A 17,662-nucleotide genomic window follows, 5' to 3' on the forward strand; every position below is an offset into this window, starting at 1 on the left:
TGCAAAGTGTGCAGAGAAAAACACTGGTGAAAGAGTTGTGTTCTTGGCTACCAGAGAAGCTCGGGTCTGGTTTGTTGTGGCACTTTGTAAAAGACCTCCTTAAAGAGCCAGAGTGGAGAGGGGCATGAATTTCACATGGGGCCTGATGAACAGGGCAAAGTAGGGCTGCGGGCCAAGCCAGTCATTTGGAGCTCACACTCTGGTGAGGCTCTTGAAGACGAGTCATTTGCCGTTGAAAGGCCAGTGTTACAACTCTAAAACGGACTTTTCCATTCATCAAAATGACGGCACCACCAGGGTAGGTGACTGTTTGTGTGTCTATGTGCGTTTTTGTGACAAGGGAAGTGCGATAGATCGGTTCTGATGTCGGTATAAGACCTTTTTTTCAAGCCCCACTGAGATTCATAGGGAAGGTTGTGCAAGTCAAACGAGGCGTAACCGAAGTGCCTCTGAGTTGATGTCATAATTTTAAAAGCCTCAGGCCAATAAAACATATTAGTTTGCTCAAATACACGAGAGAAAAGGCTAAATCTTAATTCACCTTTAAACAGATAAACACAATATTAAACCCACACACACACACACAACATACCTCCAGGTTTTATTGGGATAAACTAAACAAAGTCAAAATATTAGTGGTATATTAACAAGTACCTAACAAGTGGTGTTTTGTTTTTCTTTTTGCTGAAGTTTAAACGGTTATGTGTTCACTCCGTTTATTCCGGCCATGACTTGTATTGTCAAATATCCCAACTGCGAGAGTGTCTAAGATTTCATACTTATCAAATGACACAGTGTGGAATTCAAGTATTTGCAGTGTTTGTCCCGGTATTTTTGAACGGTTGTCGTTGTAGCTGTGTCTGATTTCTGTGAGAGGGCTTTTAGTCCTCAGTTTGGCTTGGACACTTTAATATTTTGACAGCCCTCCGCTAGCTCTCAAAGTCATTACACCATTTGGCTGTAGCTATTAAATCACATGCAGCAGTTGCATAACGTTTGGTGAGCCATTAAAACGGTGACTAAAATAACTTGTTCTGTCCACAATCGCACCATAAACACTAATTTAATATGAGCCCAGTCTCTCAGGCCACAGATGAGTACTCTTCATCAACCAAAAAGCCTCGGCTTCAGGGTCTGTCCAGTTTGTTTATTTCTTTCTCTTTTTTTCCCCCCCCCCAGGGTTTTTCAAAGTTTTAAATTTTTAAATTTTTTAAATTTTGGTGCTTTTTATACTTTTCAGGCTTCTTCAACACTGCGCTGAAAGCGAATAGTGGGTGTATCATAAAAAAAATGTCGAGCGCGACAAGAATTTCAGTCCACTGGCCTATGTAAGCAACTCTCTTTCCTCGTGGGAGCTCCTGGATCAAGTTCCCATGGCAGCGTATTCGCTCATGGGTTTACCACATCTCATCTGCCGCTACACAAAGGCTCTACACACACATACGCGCGCGCACACACACCTAGACAGACACACACACAGACATACTTTACCGACTAAGCTTTTTGTTCCTTCAAAAGATTTATCTTAAGCAACAGATGGTTCCCTCTGCCACCTTTTAAGACTTTAAGACACGACGATGCGTTCCTTTTAAAAACTGCTTTGTTGGATTTTGAACATCACCAGCATGTCACTGATTTTTTTTTTTTTTACTTTCGATCTTACTTTCGAGGACACATCTGGTGGATAACAATTTCATAAAAGTTTTGTTGAAATTAATCTCTTGTCTTCTCCTTGATACCAAGGGCCACTTTTTTCAAGGTGTGAACCCCACCCACCTTTCCTTTTTTTTGCACAAGCGAGGCGGAATGAGGACCATGTCACGACTGCTGTTATACAGACGATAATGCCAAGCGAGGGGGTTTCCTTCACAAAGATTTATGCGTTATTTGCAAAAGCACTTGTTTGATCCCGAGTTTACCGTTCGTGACCCTTCGAATTTCTACAAAACTTTCCGCTCGCGGAGTGTCGAGGAAAGAAGTTGTTTGGGAAGGGAAGAGGCACATTACAGGGTTTCAAAAAAAAAAAGTGCTTAAGTTATTCCTGTCTTCCCCTCCTCCTTCTCCTCCCCTTTTGCTGTGGGTGGGCATAGACATGTCGAGTCATGTCCCATAGGTATTGAGTGAAAACCCTTGACCAATGATCCATGCTGCTTTGCTTTGACTTGCAACATTTCAATCCTCAGAAAGTTTTTCAGTAAAAAAAAAAAAAAAAAAGAGCTCAAAATATGAACGTATAAACACATTTTCACAATACCCATGACACGACCCTGATACAGCCTCTTTTTCTCCAGACTGACATATTTACCAGCAAACCTTCATTCTGCTGACTGTCAGTCAAAGAAGCCATACAATGATGGACAAGGTACTTTATGTACATTCAGTACATACAGGACAGGATGTGTCTGTGCCTTTATGTTTTTTATGATAAATTCTGACCCCCACCATCTCAATATTGCTTTTACAGTCTTCTGTAGTCCAGGTTTGTTGATCCTGTGTGAACTCGGTGTGGTCTTTAGCCGCTGTGGCCAGTCGGCTTACAGGTCTGACATGTTTTACGGTGCGAGATGGTCGTCTGCATACCTTGGCGGTGACGACTGGCCATTTGGTTAGAGAGGGCAGAAAGACAACAATGACTCAGTCTGGCGACTCTCCTATGACCTCTTGACAAAGCATTTTGCCCCGGTGAGCTGCTGTTCAGTGATTATTTTCTCATTTTCAAACCATTTTCTGTAAGCTCTCGAGGTGGTTGGACCTGAAAATCAGAATAGCTCAGCAATTAAAAAAAAAAATGAAACAAAACTTAAGTCCAGCCTGTCTGACACGAGGCCTTGATGCAGGATTGACTCATGAACATTTTGCTGACAATATGTTTCAATCCTAATACTATTCTTTAGAAACAATCTTTTACTCATTTCGAATGAGTCTTGTATTCTGCAGAATCATGTTATTATGATGTCACTTGTTATCTATAAGATATATAAGAAAAGACACTACCTCAACCCGAGGACATCTACGTGGTATTTCTTGTCATTAAATCCCCACTAATTTTATTCCATCCAAAGATTTTTTTTCGTTTGGATGCTTGAATGTAAAAAAATCTGACTACAGTTGAAGACAGAGTACAAACCTCCGACACTTTTTTTTGTGATTCATTTTAATTAATGTATCCTGTATTTTATTTGTCTCTCTTCATTTAGACTACCCATGAGCGCCGACTTCCCACACTACAGTTTAAAAATGCCAAATATAGGGTTCCAGAACCTTCCCCTTAATATCTACATCGTGGTGTTTGGGACGGCCATCTTCGTCTTCATCCTCAGCCTCCTCTTCTGCTGCTACTTAATAAGGTAAGAGTCGTGCCTCCACTACCTTCAATTTAGGGGAGCAGTAACCTTTACATCATGCAAGTTCTTTTCAATGTGCTGTGGTGACACAAAGTAACTGACAAGGGTTTTTTTCCCCCCGAGGAAACATCAAAAGGTGCATAAAAACTAAATACTTTGACTTCTATTTTTAAAAGAAATGTGTATCAAATGCAGACATTACACATTTATACCCGCAGAGCTATAGACAAATCTATTCAAAAGATTTATTCTGGTAAGAGGATGTTGGTCTGTGTGAAAGTCTAATGTTAATGGTAGCCTTCAATACACACACAATGCATACACACCCTGGTCGAGTTCTGAACGTGCGCGGTTAGATATAAGGTACATATAATGATAATTAAATTCAGTATCAACATGTTGTGACTACATATGCCTTGTTTCAGATGCTATTCTTTTTCTTCTTTGTAGAAATGTGTGTTTTTGTGCTTTCTTTGCTGGGAGCCTGTTGCAAATGTGCAAAATGTTTCAACAGCACAGTTTGGAGAAGGTATCTCTGATACAACAATTGGCGACTTCATTCCAGAATAGAGACAAGAAATTATTATATTCTGGTTGGATCTAAAATTTCTAATCTGCAATATCAAAATCATGGCACTTAGCGTCAAAGAAACTTGTTAAAACAAATACTCTCTAAGTATCTCTTATCCTTCTAAATATCCCATCACACGCCGTCTAAATGCACATTTGCATTAGTTGTACTTTTTTCCATCTTGATAACTTGACAAATTCACAACTCATACTTGAGAGTGATCAAGCAATTATTTTCCAAATTAGGAAAAAAAAAAGAAATAATGGTATTTCTTTTTTTTTTTTTTTACTCGTCTGCTGCTGCTACAGTGGTTTTCTTCTGGCAGCAGCAAACTGAAGACCAATAATTTCCAGAGTTTTTTTTTTTTTTATCAAAGACAGCAAGAAGCAGCCGTTCTCCCCCAATTCTCTCGCCACCCTGACTAATCTTACCCTGCAGGGCAAATGGTAAGTAGATTACCTACTTCTATGTTCATGCAATTCTGCATCTAGCTGCAACAATACTCTATATGACTTTGATGCGGTACCATGATTCAATACAGAAAAATCAAGCTGCCTGATCCAGTCAGAAAAGGCAAAGAGCGGTTTTTGCTCGATAAAAGGCTTCTAAAGATGCAGTCTCCCAAAGGACTGGTCCAAGATCTGTTAACTTAAATGAACCATGGTGAATATACTTCACAAAAACTCTTTAACAATTTGTTTTTTTTTTTGTTTGCTTTTTTAGCAATACTCACAAAACACAAATGAAAACCGAACTTTATGACACTTCAGGGGAAGCGTTTCTGTACAGTAAAGCACTTTGTTTACAATGAGAGTGTGATGCACGGATCAGTGAGGCGACTCCTTATAGGTCACATGTGAAATTCTCGCTGAGAAAGATGTGCACATTTTGACACGAGGCAGACCTTCACAGACAAACTCAATCACGTGTGTGAGTGAGTCTCCAGCCCACACACACACACACACACACACACACACACTGGTGGGAAATATGCATTGAGGAGAACTTTAATTTGGCCATGAATCCAGAGTGTGAAGAAATGAAGCGGTTAAGCCCAGATCAGTCCAGGAGTCTATGAAACGCATTAAAATACCCATTAACCACAAAGTCAATAAAAAGCATTGAGGATTTACAGACCGATATTTTCAAATCATGGTTTTGTGTGACTGGTGTGCCATCTCTCATGAAGCGAAACCCCCCCCCCCCCCCCCACACACACACACACACACACACACACACACACACACACCATGAGCCATACACCCCTGACCGTGTCCTTTAAGTCCAGGAGACTCTGCACCTTTACTTGCTGACTTCTTTCAAAATGTCAGTTTTTCTCCTAGACTGTGCTGCTTGTTTTACAGATCCCTCTCACTCTGCTGCGAGAGGTTAAGGTTACTTGTATTGGAGGTAAATCTTACAAATCTATGAAGTTCTCCTATCTCTCTCTTGGCCTATATTTTTCTTACTCATTTTTATGTCTGTTTTTCTTTCTCCCAGTACATAAAATGCTCTTATTCAGTGCCCTTCCTGTTTTCTCTTTGTTCATTGAATGGGGTTGTAATTTAAACTGTGATAATATCTGTCAGTACGCAACTTACCTGTGCATTGTACACGCCTTTTGAGTGCCTCACAACGACTGTACTAATACTCTGATGTGTGTATTTTGGGAATTGTTGTAAGTATATTCTTTACTGTGAGGGTTATATCAAAGCCTTCAGGCCTTTTAGGGGACGTTTGTTGACAAGTCGCTCAGCCTGCTGTTGTATTACGACGCTGAAAAAATATGGAAAGCAACACTGACGCAGTGTTTTTGAAGATACTTCATTCTGACTCCTCTGTAACTTGGCAATCTACTTCATGTTTGATCAGTCACTAGACTGGAGATGGTTTGGAAGGATTAATGTATGTGCCTAAGGCAGATCTCTACACGTGCAGCCCAAACATTTGTTTAAGGAATGTACACTGTTGTTCGTTTTTGGCTGTTTATTTGTGAGAGGCAACATTTTGAAAGTTGAAACCTGGTTTTTGTCCTGGATATTATGCCATGCAATATGGTTTAAGACTTGCCTTTTAGTTAAAAAGCCTATTCGTTCCCACAATGGTAATTATGGTACTTACCAGGCAAGTTTTTAGTTAAAATAAAAAAATAAAAAAGTAGTCACTGGTATTATTTTCCTTTTCTTTTCCAGCATGTTTAGATGTTTATCTCTGTTATAAAGTTTGTTGAAGTTCACTGGCTAATCAAGAAGATCTTCTGCCTTTACATTTTTCCAGGTTACGGCACCAGGCGCACAAGGAGTTATATGCATACAAACAAGTAAGTGCACACACACCCGCACGCACGCACATTATAAGGTGGTAATAATTTATAACCAGCAAAAGAAAAATAAACGCTGTCAGCTTGAAATAGATCAGCTTGTTTAAGCTGGTGGGTTAATAATTTGCTGAGCCATTAAACAGTTTTTTCTTTTTTTTGCTCTGCAGTTATGCTGCACAGTGGATTTAGTTCATTTATGAAATATAAGGCTGTTAGGGAAGATGTTCTCCCAAATGAAGGGGAGCAATTAGCTTAGCTGGAGCTCTGAATGTGTCGTGAGTAAATCTTGCAGAGTTAGAAAAAAAGCTCCGGAGGGCATACACTGTCATGTCCTTCACTTAATGGATATAATGCCAGCATTAAATACAACTCTTAGGCATGTCACAGTGACACACAGGGCTACAGTTTATGTTAAGATGGTCAGTGTCTATAATATTGCATGAACAATATCATTGGTGTTGGCCAGTGACTGATCTCTCCTTATCTCTTATGCCTTTTAGGTCATTCAGAAGGAAAAAGTCAAAGAGTTAAACTTGCATGAGGTAAGCACTCTTCTTTTTTCGAGCTGTTTTACTTGATAAGGTGTGAATACCCCAACTCCAATAGCCTGGTCTCGTGTGTTGTATTTCAGGCGTCACAACTCTATGGTTATAGGCTGTATTATTTCTTTTTGTGAAGGTCACACGTGCCATTTTGTACCAGGGAACCTTTGTTGGTCAAGAGCCTAAACATGCTGAAATGTAAATGAAAACTGGTGCAGTCCGTGCAGCCAATCTAGACGTAATCAGCAGCATAGTTTTCAAGTTTAACACTTGTGCAGTGCATTGGTTACTTCTGTTATATGCTGTTATCCTCCATAATTTCTATTGGAAGCCAAAATAAATTGAGCACTTGCTCGATTCAGTCAAGTACTAAGTACTTTATGACTCTGAAGCAGCACTCAGTGTAACATTACAAATGTAAAGGTCTGAAGGTGTAAAGTGGTGAAAGCTTATGTAATGTTATTCCGGAGTATCCATGTCCATGTAGAAGTGAGCTGTGATTTATGCACCATCTCCATGATAGCGATACACAAGACTGGGTTCAGAGAATATCAGCCTGTTAAAGTCGTTCTGTCTCATCCAGTATGACAGTGGTCATGACACTCATGCCTAGTACCTCGTTTAGACTCGGTCGTTCAATGTTTATAATAGTGCCGTTAGCGTCTCGCATTAGCCAGATTAGCAGTTGTCTGTCTACTGTAGTTTTCCGAATCTTACATGAAATGGGACACTTACTGATTCCACCGCAGGTCAGTCCCTGACGGTGGGAATCTTTCTTAACGCAGGGTTGATGGCGACCTTCGCCTGGTTCTGACCTAAATTAGTGAAACATTTAGGTGCAAAATGTATAGCACAGACATAAAGAGGCGAGTGGGAGAGTCTCAGGAACATTGTTGTTGTCGATAAAGCGTTAGGAAGTGTTAGGTTTATGATATTACCATCCGGTGTTGACAAAGAGCCCCCCCCCCCCAAAAAAAAAAACTCGGCGAGTTTCAAACTCTAGATTTGCAGGCCAATTTCAACTGAGGTCCAACACCAATGTACATGTTTTAACCAGGAGAAAATGTGATTATTCCTGAAGGGAAGGAAAAAAAATGCACACAAGAGCCTGAGTGACCCATTTTTGAAGACTCTTTCTTAAGGACTACCCTCGAGACATGCATATTGCCCAAGTTGTCTAAACATTGTGGCGTACTTCATGTTGTTTTATTGGATCGGTTTACGGGTCACGTGTACTTTACCTCAACGGGAAAGAAACTCAAACTGCTCTGGCGGATTTGTGCCTATTCCTGTGATGTGGATCACCTCGTTTCAGCTGCTTTCAGTATGTTTGCAGTCAGTTGTTGGTTTGTGTCAGAAGAATTTAAGACTGATAACCTGGCTTATATCCTTAAGTCACAAGTGTATTATGCATTGGATTTAATGTTTATATGCATTATTCCAGGACAAAGGAAAAGTACTGTTGATTTAATTTGACGTTAAGCTTTGTCGGGGAAACGAGCTGCGGCAGAATTTCCCCTAAAGGCACGTGAGAGGTGACGCCTTCAAGCTGTGCTGCGCCTCGCCTCACAACTTGATACTTAATGTATTGCGCCTTCGGGCTGAACTTTCATTTTTTTTTTTTTTTTTTTACTTTCTCACCATTTTTCACCAATAGAATCTTTGTATACACTTTTATTCCACGTTCTGTCCCTTCAAACAACAAGTTGCATATTTCACATGCGTATTAAACAGTCTTTTGACATAGTTTGTCAAAACTATATATTCACTCACCCTTTAAACGTGCTGAACCTACATTTTAAAAAGCCTTGCTGTGACTCGAGGACTGTCTGTGCCTACTCCACTGTGCAGCCCTCACTGCATGCCAGTGGTGTGACATTTCTCTTCATATTCCGAGAGCAGCTGCTCATTGTGAATCTGCTCTTGCAAACAGCTTTTTCTTGACAAAAGAAAGCTCAATGTAGAGTTTTTCCAATCGGCAGTTAGAAATCACCAAGTGGGTATGTTGCAGACATTTACAATTTGCCATATATTTTCATAAACTGATGAGAATATTTTTTTTTTAAGAAGATACTGTTACTAAAGGTGGATCGGTGGACCTTTCTAACTTTGAGAGTTCTTTGTGTGTTGTTGTTTTTTTTTGTGTGTCAAAGTTCACAATTTCTGCTCAGTCCTGTGTAAATAGATGTATATATTTATACCATCTGGGAGGGAACAGTCCTACGGTGGCCTTGCTCCAGTACTCTCTTACCAAATCTGCAATAACAGCATGATTATGGCGTAGAGGAACTCTTAAAACATTTATCTTGACCCTGACGCACTGCACACATTGTGCTTTTTTGTGGGCAACACAGCTTTACATTTACTTTGGTTAAACTTCTTTTGTTTGTTTAGATAGCGTAGAACCGATAAGTGTTTCATATATTCAAAATATTTATGAAAAACTATTCTTAATGTGAAATCGTAAAGTTCAATGTAATCGGCTATTTAAATTCTCAGCAGTGTACAACTTCCTGGTAGACAGTCTGTATGCTTTAATATGATAAGGAATGGACTGTTAAAATGTGTACAGTGCTGTCAAACATCTGGTTTTGAACCAAAGCTGTATAATAAAATATTACATTCTACATAATTAAATTTCATGTTTCACAAAACCCCCCCAAAAAGAGGTGACAGTTACTTGTTTTTGTGTGTGCGCCTAGCAACAAGTTCTTGGTGCTGGAGATTCAAAGAGGCCTGATTTCACACTTTCTGAGAAAGACCGAAATCTATTGCTTTTCAGGATTACTTGGGGATAACCCAGTTTCATTATTCCTTTTGTTTTCACTGACTCTTGTTATAATCTCAATCTGTTGGGTTTTCTCTCTAGAATCAATCTTAATAAAGAAACCACAGCATGCATTAGTACGATGTCGTAGGTTAACATTGCGGCAACATTTTAATTTCTGCTCAAAGTTATTCAATATGTATTTCTTCCATGAAACGTAGGTTTTCCTAAAGCTTAGAGGATTAATTCAATTAACTGTGACAAAAAAAAAAGAGAGAAACGGTTTTATCAAGAGTTGGTAAAGAGTGCCAGATCTTAACTCGGACTCTGACACCCCAGACAAGGCACCGGGGTAATAAAGTACATTGATCTATTCATTATTAAAGCGAGTTAAGCAGACTCGTTAACACAGGATTGTTTTGTGTCCAAACCTCCTCGAGGAAGCTGAGAGCCCCCATACTGTTCTTTTCATTCACAGTTGTCCGTCCACCTCCTCTAAAATAGAGTGAAGAAGAAAGAAAAAAAAAAAGGAGGTTGTGTGGCTCAAAGAGTAATAGTTGCATGGTTGGACAGCTCAAAGAGAAAGTCCCCAATTCAAGCTCTACCCTGAAAGGGTTCCTTCTGATTGGATGAGAACACTTTAGTCATTTTTTTTGCAGATTTTCTCACAGTTTCTCTTGTTTGTCACTGCAACACAATGGATGTGTTTCAAGAGGCTTAAAGCAGTAGTAGTATACATGCTTATGTCAATGACGAGATCGTTTTTCTTGCCTATTTTCCTTTATCTTTACATTGATCAATCACTCAAAGACACATTTCAATTGGTTGCAGAGTTAGTAAACAATAGAGGGCAAGTTGAGCCTTCAGATATCTGACGTCTCCTTACATTAAGAGGGAATCTGATTTGGAGAAAGATTGTATATTTTGGACAGTTTTTTTTAACGACCATCAAGACATTTCTGAATGACTTGCTCACAGACGCAAAACTGCAGATTTCATGAGCCCTTGGCAAAAATAAACTTCAGATTTGTGCAGGAAACTCACGGGCGAGGGTTAGATCAGAATCTGTAGCAACAGCTCCAAAGAACAAATGGCTCCCCTGCAGATTGTATGATGTCCAGAGGTTTACGTCCACTGCACTGGGTATCTGGAGGAATGTGGGTGTTCCACTGATAAGATCGTATTTCTCCAGAGCTGTGCGTCACTCCCTGTCACACGAAGTGAAAGTTGAGTTTAAATAGTGTCCACTTCATTTGCCAGATTGACTTTTGCGAGCGTTTTGTACGTCCTGATAGCAAGAAACCAACTGGACCTTGTATTTTTTTTTTTTGTAGCTTTTTCTCTGTGCGCGTTCCTGAGGATGAGTTGTGGCGTTACGCGGTGGCACAAAGGTTTTTTTTTTTTTCACATTGTATCCTGGTGAAAAAAGTAGAATTTGTCACTGTTACTGGTGTTTCAAAATGGTTGTAGTTGGTTCTGCTTTTGTGAATTTCCATTCAGTGGCTGGGATCTGGTGGTGATATACTTCTGTTTCCAAACCAAGACAATCATCAAGAGCTTGCTTGTCAGAATCAAATTCACAATGACCAATAAGATATTATATCAATTTAACCAAACAAACAAAAAGAGATTCTTGTCTTCAGAGTTTTGTCTTCAAACATTTCTCTTCTTCTTATTCGCATTTCGCTTGATGTTCTGATGAAATGTTCCTTCTTCTTTTTTCTTTTTTCTTTTTTCTTTTTTAATTATCATCTTTGCTGAAAGCTTCGTCATGCATGACAACAATGTTTTCTGTCCTAAATAAAAAAGGGGGAAAAAAACACATTCCTGCAAAATGTATCCACTGGCCACAACCTAACATTCCCCCATCGGGAGTTACCGTTATATAACCAAGGCCAGTGGGTCAGTTACTGCTCGGGTTTTATTTTTTTCTGCCAGTTTATATTTGCAGATGTTTAATTTTCTCACATGTGTTCTTGACCTTTGCCGTTTGGTTCTTTCAATTTTAACTTTGTGCCGGTCGACAACAAACAAACAACCCAATTTTAAAGCTGGGTAACGTCCTTTTAATGAACGTCTCTTTAAATGCCTGTCTTTCAGATCTGTGCAGTGTGCTTGGAGGAGTTCAAACAGAAAGACGAGCTGGGGATTTGTCCCTGCAAACATGCTTTTCATAGAAAGTGAGTAGAAGACTTTTGGTGACTTTTACAGACATGCACGGTCACGGAGATCAGCTCAGTGTCTCCTTGCATTTTTACCTACTTCTAAGCACATCGACTCTGTGAGATATTTAGTAAAAAAGAAGCATTAATATTGGATTATTTTGGCACGTCAAACTACAGCCAAGTGTTCTCGTGTTCGGAAATAAACAGGACCTGATGGATTGCTCAAACCGGCCTCCCTCCCTCACTCCCCCGGTCCCCTACCATTCCAACAGAGTTGTTTATATCAGCACGACACTCCCTTGGCCTAGTTTTTCTCACTTGGTTACAGAAGAGGTGGTGGGAGTCCCTGGGTCTTCTGTTTAAGTACAAATGTCCCTTTTTAAACATCTAAACCGATAATAAATACCTTGTCGAAGCTCATTATCATGGCTTTTTGGAGATATTAATGTTTGACACGTCAAAAACATGCAGGACTAGAACGCAACAACTGTCTAGTGTTTCTATGTTTTGTGTACCTTTTAGTTTGAACCTTGAAATAAAAAATGGCTTCTTAAAATACACAATTGAAATACAACCCTTTTGTTGGCATTTATTGTACCTTTTCTTAAATAATGTGAGCATGTCTTCATCCATACATATTTATTTATTTATTATTTGAACACCAAGACAACCAGTCATTTTTCTTTTGCGTTTTGCAAAATGTTACATGGCATATTTATAAAAAAAAAAATGTTTCAGTCTCATTGAATTATTTCTGGATGAGACATCTTATTGTGAAGTGATCAGATTGATGTGCAGGTTGAAATGGATTTTGAATTTATTCCGGCAGACTTCAGGAAAACAAAAACAGAACAAACAACACTCAGTCATCAAACTCATCAGCCGAAAGGGTTTAGGTTGAAGCAAAAGCTTTTACACACCTACTACCCCCCCCCCCCCCCCCCATCACAAAAAACAAAACAGGGCTCTCTAAATAATGTCGCATAAAAGAACCAAATAGTTCAGCTTTGCCAATTCCATAAAAAAAAAAAAAAATAAACACCTTTTGATCCATCATAAACAAAGATATACAACCTTCTTCAGTCAAATGGTAGTTTTAATCAGATAGTGTTTACATGAGGTGATTTTAATCAGATCACCGTGTAATCAGATCAGTTATGATCCGTTTGAACTGCTCCTACTCCGGAACAAGCCCAACGTTGCATGCGTGTTGAATAGATTTACAAAAGTGGAATATGTTTCATGATGTAGACCCGAAAACAAACACTTGACGCTGTTTCCGTTCTTCCAGGTGCCTCATTAAGTGGTTGGAGGTGAGGAAGGTGTGCCCGCTGTGCAACATGCCGGTGTTGCAGCTGGCCCAGCAGGCCGGCACCACCGACCCGCCTGTGCCCATACAGCAGCCTTTGCCCGGCATCGAGAACTTGGTGTAGCAGACTCGCACCTTTTCTGACACACACACACACACACACACACACACACACACACACACACACACACACACACACACACACACACACACACACACACACACACACACACACACACACACACACACACACACACACACACACACACACACATACACACATCCCATCGCACATGCGCTCACCTGTACAGGGACACTTTGAGTCTGTGAACAAACTGGAGAAACTGAAGGTACTGCCCAGGTTTTCACGGGCAAACGGTGAAAGTGCAGCTCTCATCTCTGCATCGGTTTCTTAAAAGGATTTTCCAGATGTCTACGGTGACTGGAAATGTTGTCAGGATTTTTTTTTTTTTTTTTGGTGTGTATCTTTTTATTTTCTGGACAATGAAGAAGATCTGACATAGAAGAAGTTTCACTATCGACCAACAAATGTTCGATAACTTTTTCGCAACCAAAGCATCTTTCTGGGAACACCAGAGATAGACCAGGAGGAAGAAAACAAACAAACAAATGAAGAAAAAAAAAAGCCAAGAACTTCAATAAACGAGACAACTTTTTTTTTTTTTTAAACAAGCACTTTATGAAAAGTCAAACCCTTATTGCTTGTGGATTTTAGTTCCAATGTGATGTTGTATATTTTATCAGTTACTTTTTTTTTTCTATCTCTAACTAAACATGGTTTCTGATTTAATAGTGGTAGTCTTTAGTTTCTATATATTAGGGAAAAAAATACAAAAAAAAATAATAATTAAAGGGAATAAACATCTATGACTGTAGGTGCCAAGAAATTAGCAAGATGGTCATTGATCAGATCAGATTACACTCAAACACCCGGTATGAAAGCTGAAGCAACTTCTAGATTTTATGTCTGCCTAACTGTGAAAAGGTCTTGAATGTGCTCAACCACAGTTTTGTCTGTTTTTACACCGATAGAAACACTAATACACTTTATAGATGACAGATTTTCATATGCAGACAACAACGTTGTCTGTAAGAACAAAGAAATGACTTCTCTCTTCCGGGGTCGTTATTTGATCACGGTGCTGGTTTGAGAGTTTCCACATCTTGGACTTTGGCACACGATTGTGTGTTTCATCACAAATGTGAAGTAGGCGTGAGGATACGCCGACATTCACTCATTTTTTTTTTTTCCACCTCCTTTTCAGGGGTTCTGCTTTTGAGTTTCTTGTGAAGTCTGAAACATCCCGGCCAACAACCAGTCGTGCAAAATACAGAGAAATGTGTCCAACGGTAACGTGACTCATGATTTCAGAACTTCTCCGACATAAAATCTTCATTTCAAAAGTAGCTTCCATGATTAATATCGTCACCAATATTCATGTATTCATCCTGGTGCTTCATGTGTAGACTATTTATACAAACACTATAGTAATTAGGCAGTATTCGATTTAAATCTCCAAGGTGATACTAATGTTCCACCTCTCTTTCGCTGCTGCTGCACCTTTTTTAATCTTACTGAAAACGGTTGCATGAATGTTTTAGTGGCTTGTGTCAAGTTCAGATCGAGATGTTTACTTAAACAAAGCAACAAAAGTTGATATAATTTAATCTGTTATCACATATCCTGCAAGGAAAATAGCTGACAGCTTAGTAACAGATTAAGACGCTCCTGAACTGTTGCTCCGTCCACTGTTGCTATTCAGTTTTTCTCCACCCCACTTTTCCCCAATGTCTTTTTTTAATTTTTTTTTATTTATTCTAATTTATTTATTATAGTTTGTTATACATGCATCACAGTCACTGCCCTTGGAGTATCATCAGCATAGCTTTGGCTCAACATACGTGTACGGTTATTGCTTCATAGCCCCCCCCCCCACCACCAGGTTGTCAGCAGGTTGTAATGAAACGGCATTTCTATTCATGCACACACAGACACACGTACACACACATACACAAGATATTGGAGCTCTCTCTCTCTTTCTCTCTCTCTCTCGCTCTCTCTCTCTCTCTCTCCCCCCCCACCCCCCCAATACGGTACTTTTGTTTTGTGCCACACGTATGTTGACTCAGAGCCCAGCTTTTGTTGGGTTGTTGACATGCCTTTCCTGCTGCCGGGATTTGTGTGTCGACATGCTGAGGGTGAGAAGTGTCATTTGACAAAATATGTTGACATGAACCCGAGAACATTTTCACATTCAAGTGTAGATCAAAAAAAATAATAATAATTTATTATCGGAAGAAAAAGTTGAGCTGTGGTTGAAATGTTCTTAACATTTGTAAACTGTTTGAAGTTTTGTACTTAAGTGAGATTCTGAAGAAATATACCAAAACTAAATCTACATTAATCACTCAAAACTCCTAACTTATTCATCCTAATTGGAGATTAAACCTTTAACCACATGAGATATGTTTCCTTCAATAGGCCGTTTTAAATGCCTTCTGTGGCAAATTTTTGTAGTTACTGTGACACACACAGACTGCTGACCATTGTGTTGCGGTCAGACAACAATGCAGGAAGGTGAAAATGTCAGATGAGCACAAAGCAGGACACCTCTGTCCTCCACCAACTGCGCGATTCTCGGCCTTCTGAGACGAAGGATCGGATCGTGTGAGAATTGGGGGAAAAAATTCTGTATTGTGATATTTGAGGAGTCGTGGCGACGAATCCCAATAAGCCGTCTGATAACAAACCAAGAGAAATGCAGTATGACGCCACGCAGTTATCCGATGAATAGTGAACACGAGCTTCAATGGCGATGGGATCGATTTGGGTTCTAATTGGAATTTGTCTCCAATCATGAGAAGACCGCCAGGGTGGACTTTCTGTCCATGGCGGCACACGCTTATTACGTTTCATTCTTGCGGCGCGAGTCGGCACAGATTTCTCACAGTCTGCAAAAACGATTATTTGAGATCGTCTCGTACAGTTGTGAACAGTGTGAAGGCTTTCACGACGCCGACGGCCGAGAATCGCGCAGTTTGTGTCAGTCTTGGAAAAATGCAGCACAACGCTTCCATCAATAAGAAGACATGTTGCCTAGACTGCACATGTTTGAACAACAAAACTGCCACCGTTGCACAGAAAGGACGAGGCCATTGAGAATTTCCCTGCTTGGTTTTCCTCACATTTTGAACAAAAGAAGAAGAAGAAAAAAAAAAAAAAGAAAGCAACATCAGGGCCTTGTATTAATGTGTCATGTGACGTGAAGCTTTTGGTACCTTTCTACTTCCTCATCTTTGCTTTTGAAGTGGCCGTGACTGTTTGATTCAACTTGCATCTCACTGCTGATGTTCCAAAATGACGTCAGCCAGCTGTTCTTCCGTTGTCCACAATATTGGCAAGGCTCGTGGGCCACACCCGTCTTACAGCTTCGTGTCCGCTCATGGATTTGTCTTTGAATGTGTGTACGAGAGAAAGGAAAGACCGCGTCAGGATATATCATGTTGAAAGCATGCCGTCAAGTTTCCACTAATGCCACCGTTGTTCGATGTATGTAGAAGGTAGTATTGTTAGTGATGTATTTATACGCGGGGGGCACGTGAGATGTGCTTCCTCGTCTACACTAAATGGCAGCTGACACTTCCTGCCACCTTAAGGCCACCTTAAGTCTTGTGTCTTGATTGTAAATTTCACATTTTCTTCCTCTGTGCTGCCCCAAACCCACTGAAGGGAAAGTGCCAAGATTAAACGGAGTCTATAAATCAAAGCCAACTAGAAAGAAGGTTCTGCTTTTTTTCTTTTTCTTTTTCTTTTTTTTTAAACAGGAAAGGAGATAAGAGGGGAATATCTCTGTGAAGAAATGAAAGCATGGAAACAGCCAGTCATGATAGAGGTAATAAACGCCTTCCCACCACTGACGTCAGTGTTGCTTCTGCTTCAACTCTGTTATAAATAGACAAGACTCAATCAGACAATATAGGACTGTCGGAATCTCAGACGTTTATGGACATGTTGAGTAGATATTCTTCTGAATGACGGCGGCAGAAATCCTCTCGCTGATTAGGCCCCGTCAGGACACAGTGTTTATTGACAGATGGTAATCTCGCAGAATGTGATAATACTCTTAGATTAAAAGTAGAAAACTGAATACGCTCTCCCTCATAGGTGAGGGTTTTTATTGTACTTCCATGGTTGGTTTTAGCGACCTCACCTTATAGCGTCTTTATTCAGTATCACTGCCTCCCTGATGTGAACTCTCTTGTGTGTTGGGTGTGTTATTTATTCCTCTGTAGCTTTTAGAGTCTCCCTAAGCTCACAGTAAACGTCCCCCTTTCTGTCCAAACAACCTCTTCGTTCCACCAAATAACAGCTGAACACGCCCTTGCCCTCGCCCTCACACCCTTTTTGTCAACACTGATTATGTTTGTGGATTCTCACAGACATTGTTTGTAAAACTAAGAATTCTGCAGCAGAATATTTTTGGAGATAATTGCTGTACAGTATTTGTATGCTCTATTTTTGTATATTGCTATTTTGGAGAAAATAATATCCATTTTTTTTCTTTCATTTTATTCCCAGTTTTTTGCTAATTTCATGTCTATTCATTTTCAGAAAATGTTGCA

The 17,662-nt window shown here is 39.8% G+C and overlaps 1 protein-coding gene across 1 annotated transcript; it reads left to right on the forward strand.

Annotated features, from left to right (window-relative positions):
- Positions 1–206: 206 nt before the first annotated feature.
- rnf24 (ring finger protein 24) lies at positions 207–16,957 on the forward strand. The gene is made up of 6 exons (XM_080521180.1): positions 207–298; positions 3,198–3,347; positions 6,193–6,235; positions 6,736–6,777; positions 11,645–11,724; positions 13,001–16,957. Exons 1-6 carry the CDS (start codon positions 282–284, stop codon positions 13,140–13,142), a joined length of 474 nt encoding a protein of 157 aa, XP_080377306.1. The 5' UTR covers positions 207–281; the 3' UTR covers positions 13,143–16,957.
- Positions 16,958–17,662: the final 705 nt, after the last annotated feature.

This window comes from Blennius ocellaris (genome assembly GCF_963422515.1).
Source record: "Blennius ocellaris genome assembly, chromosome: 3".
Classification (NCBI taxonomy): Eukaryota; Metazoa; Chordata; class Actinopteri; order Blenniiformes; family Blenniidae; genus Blennius; species Blennius ocellaris.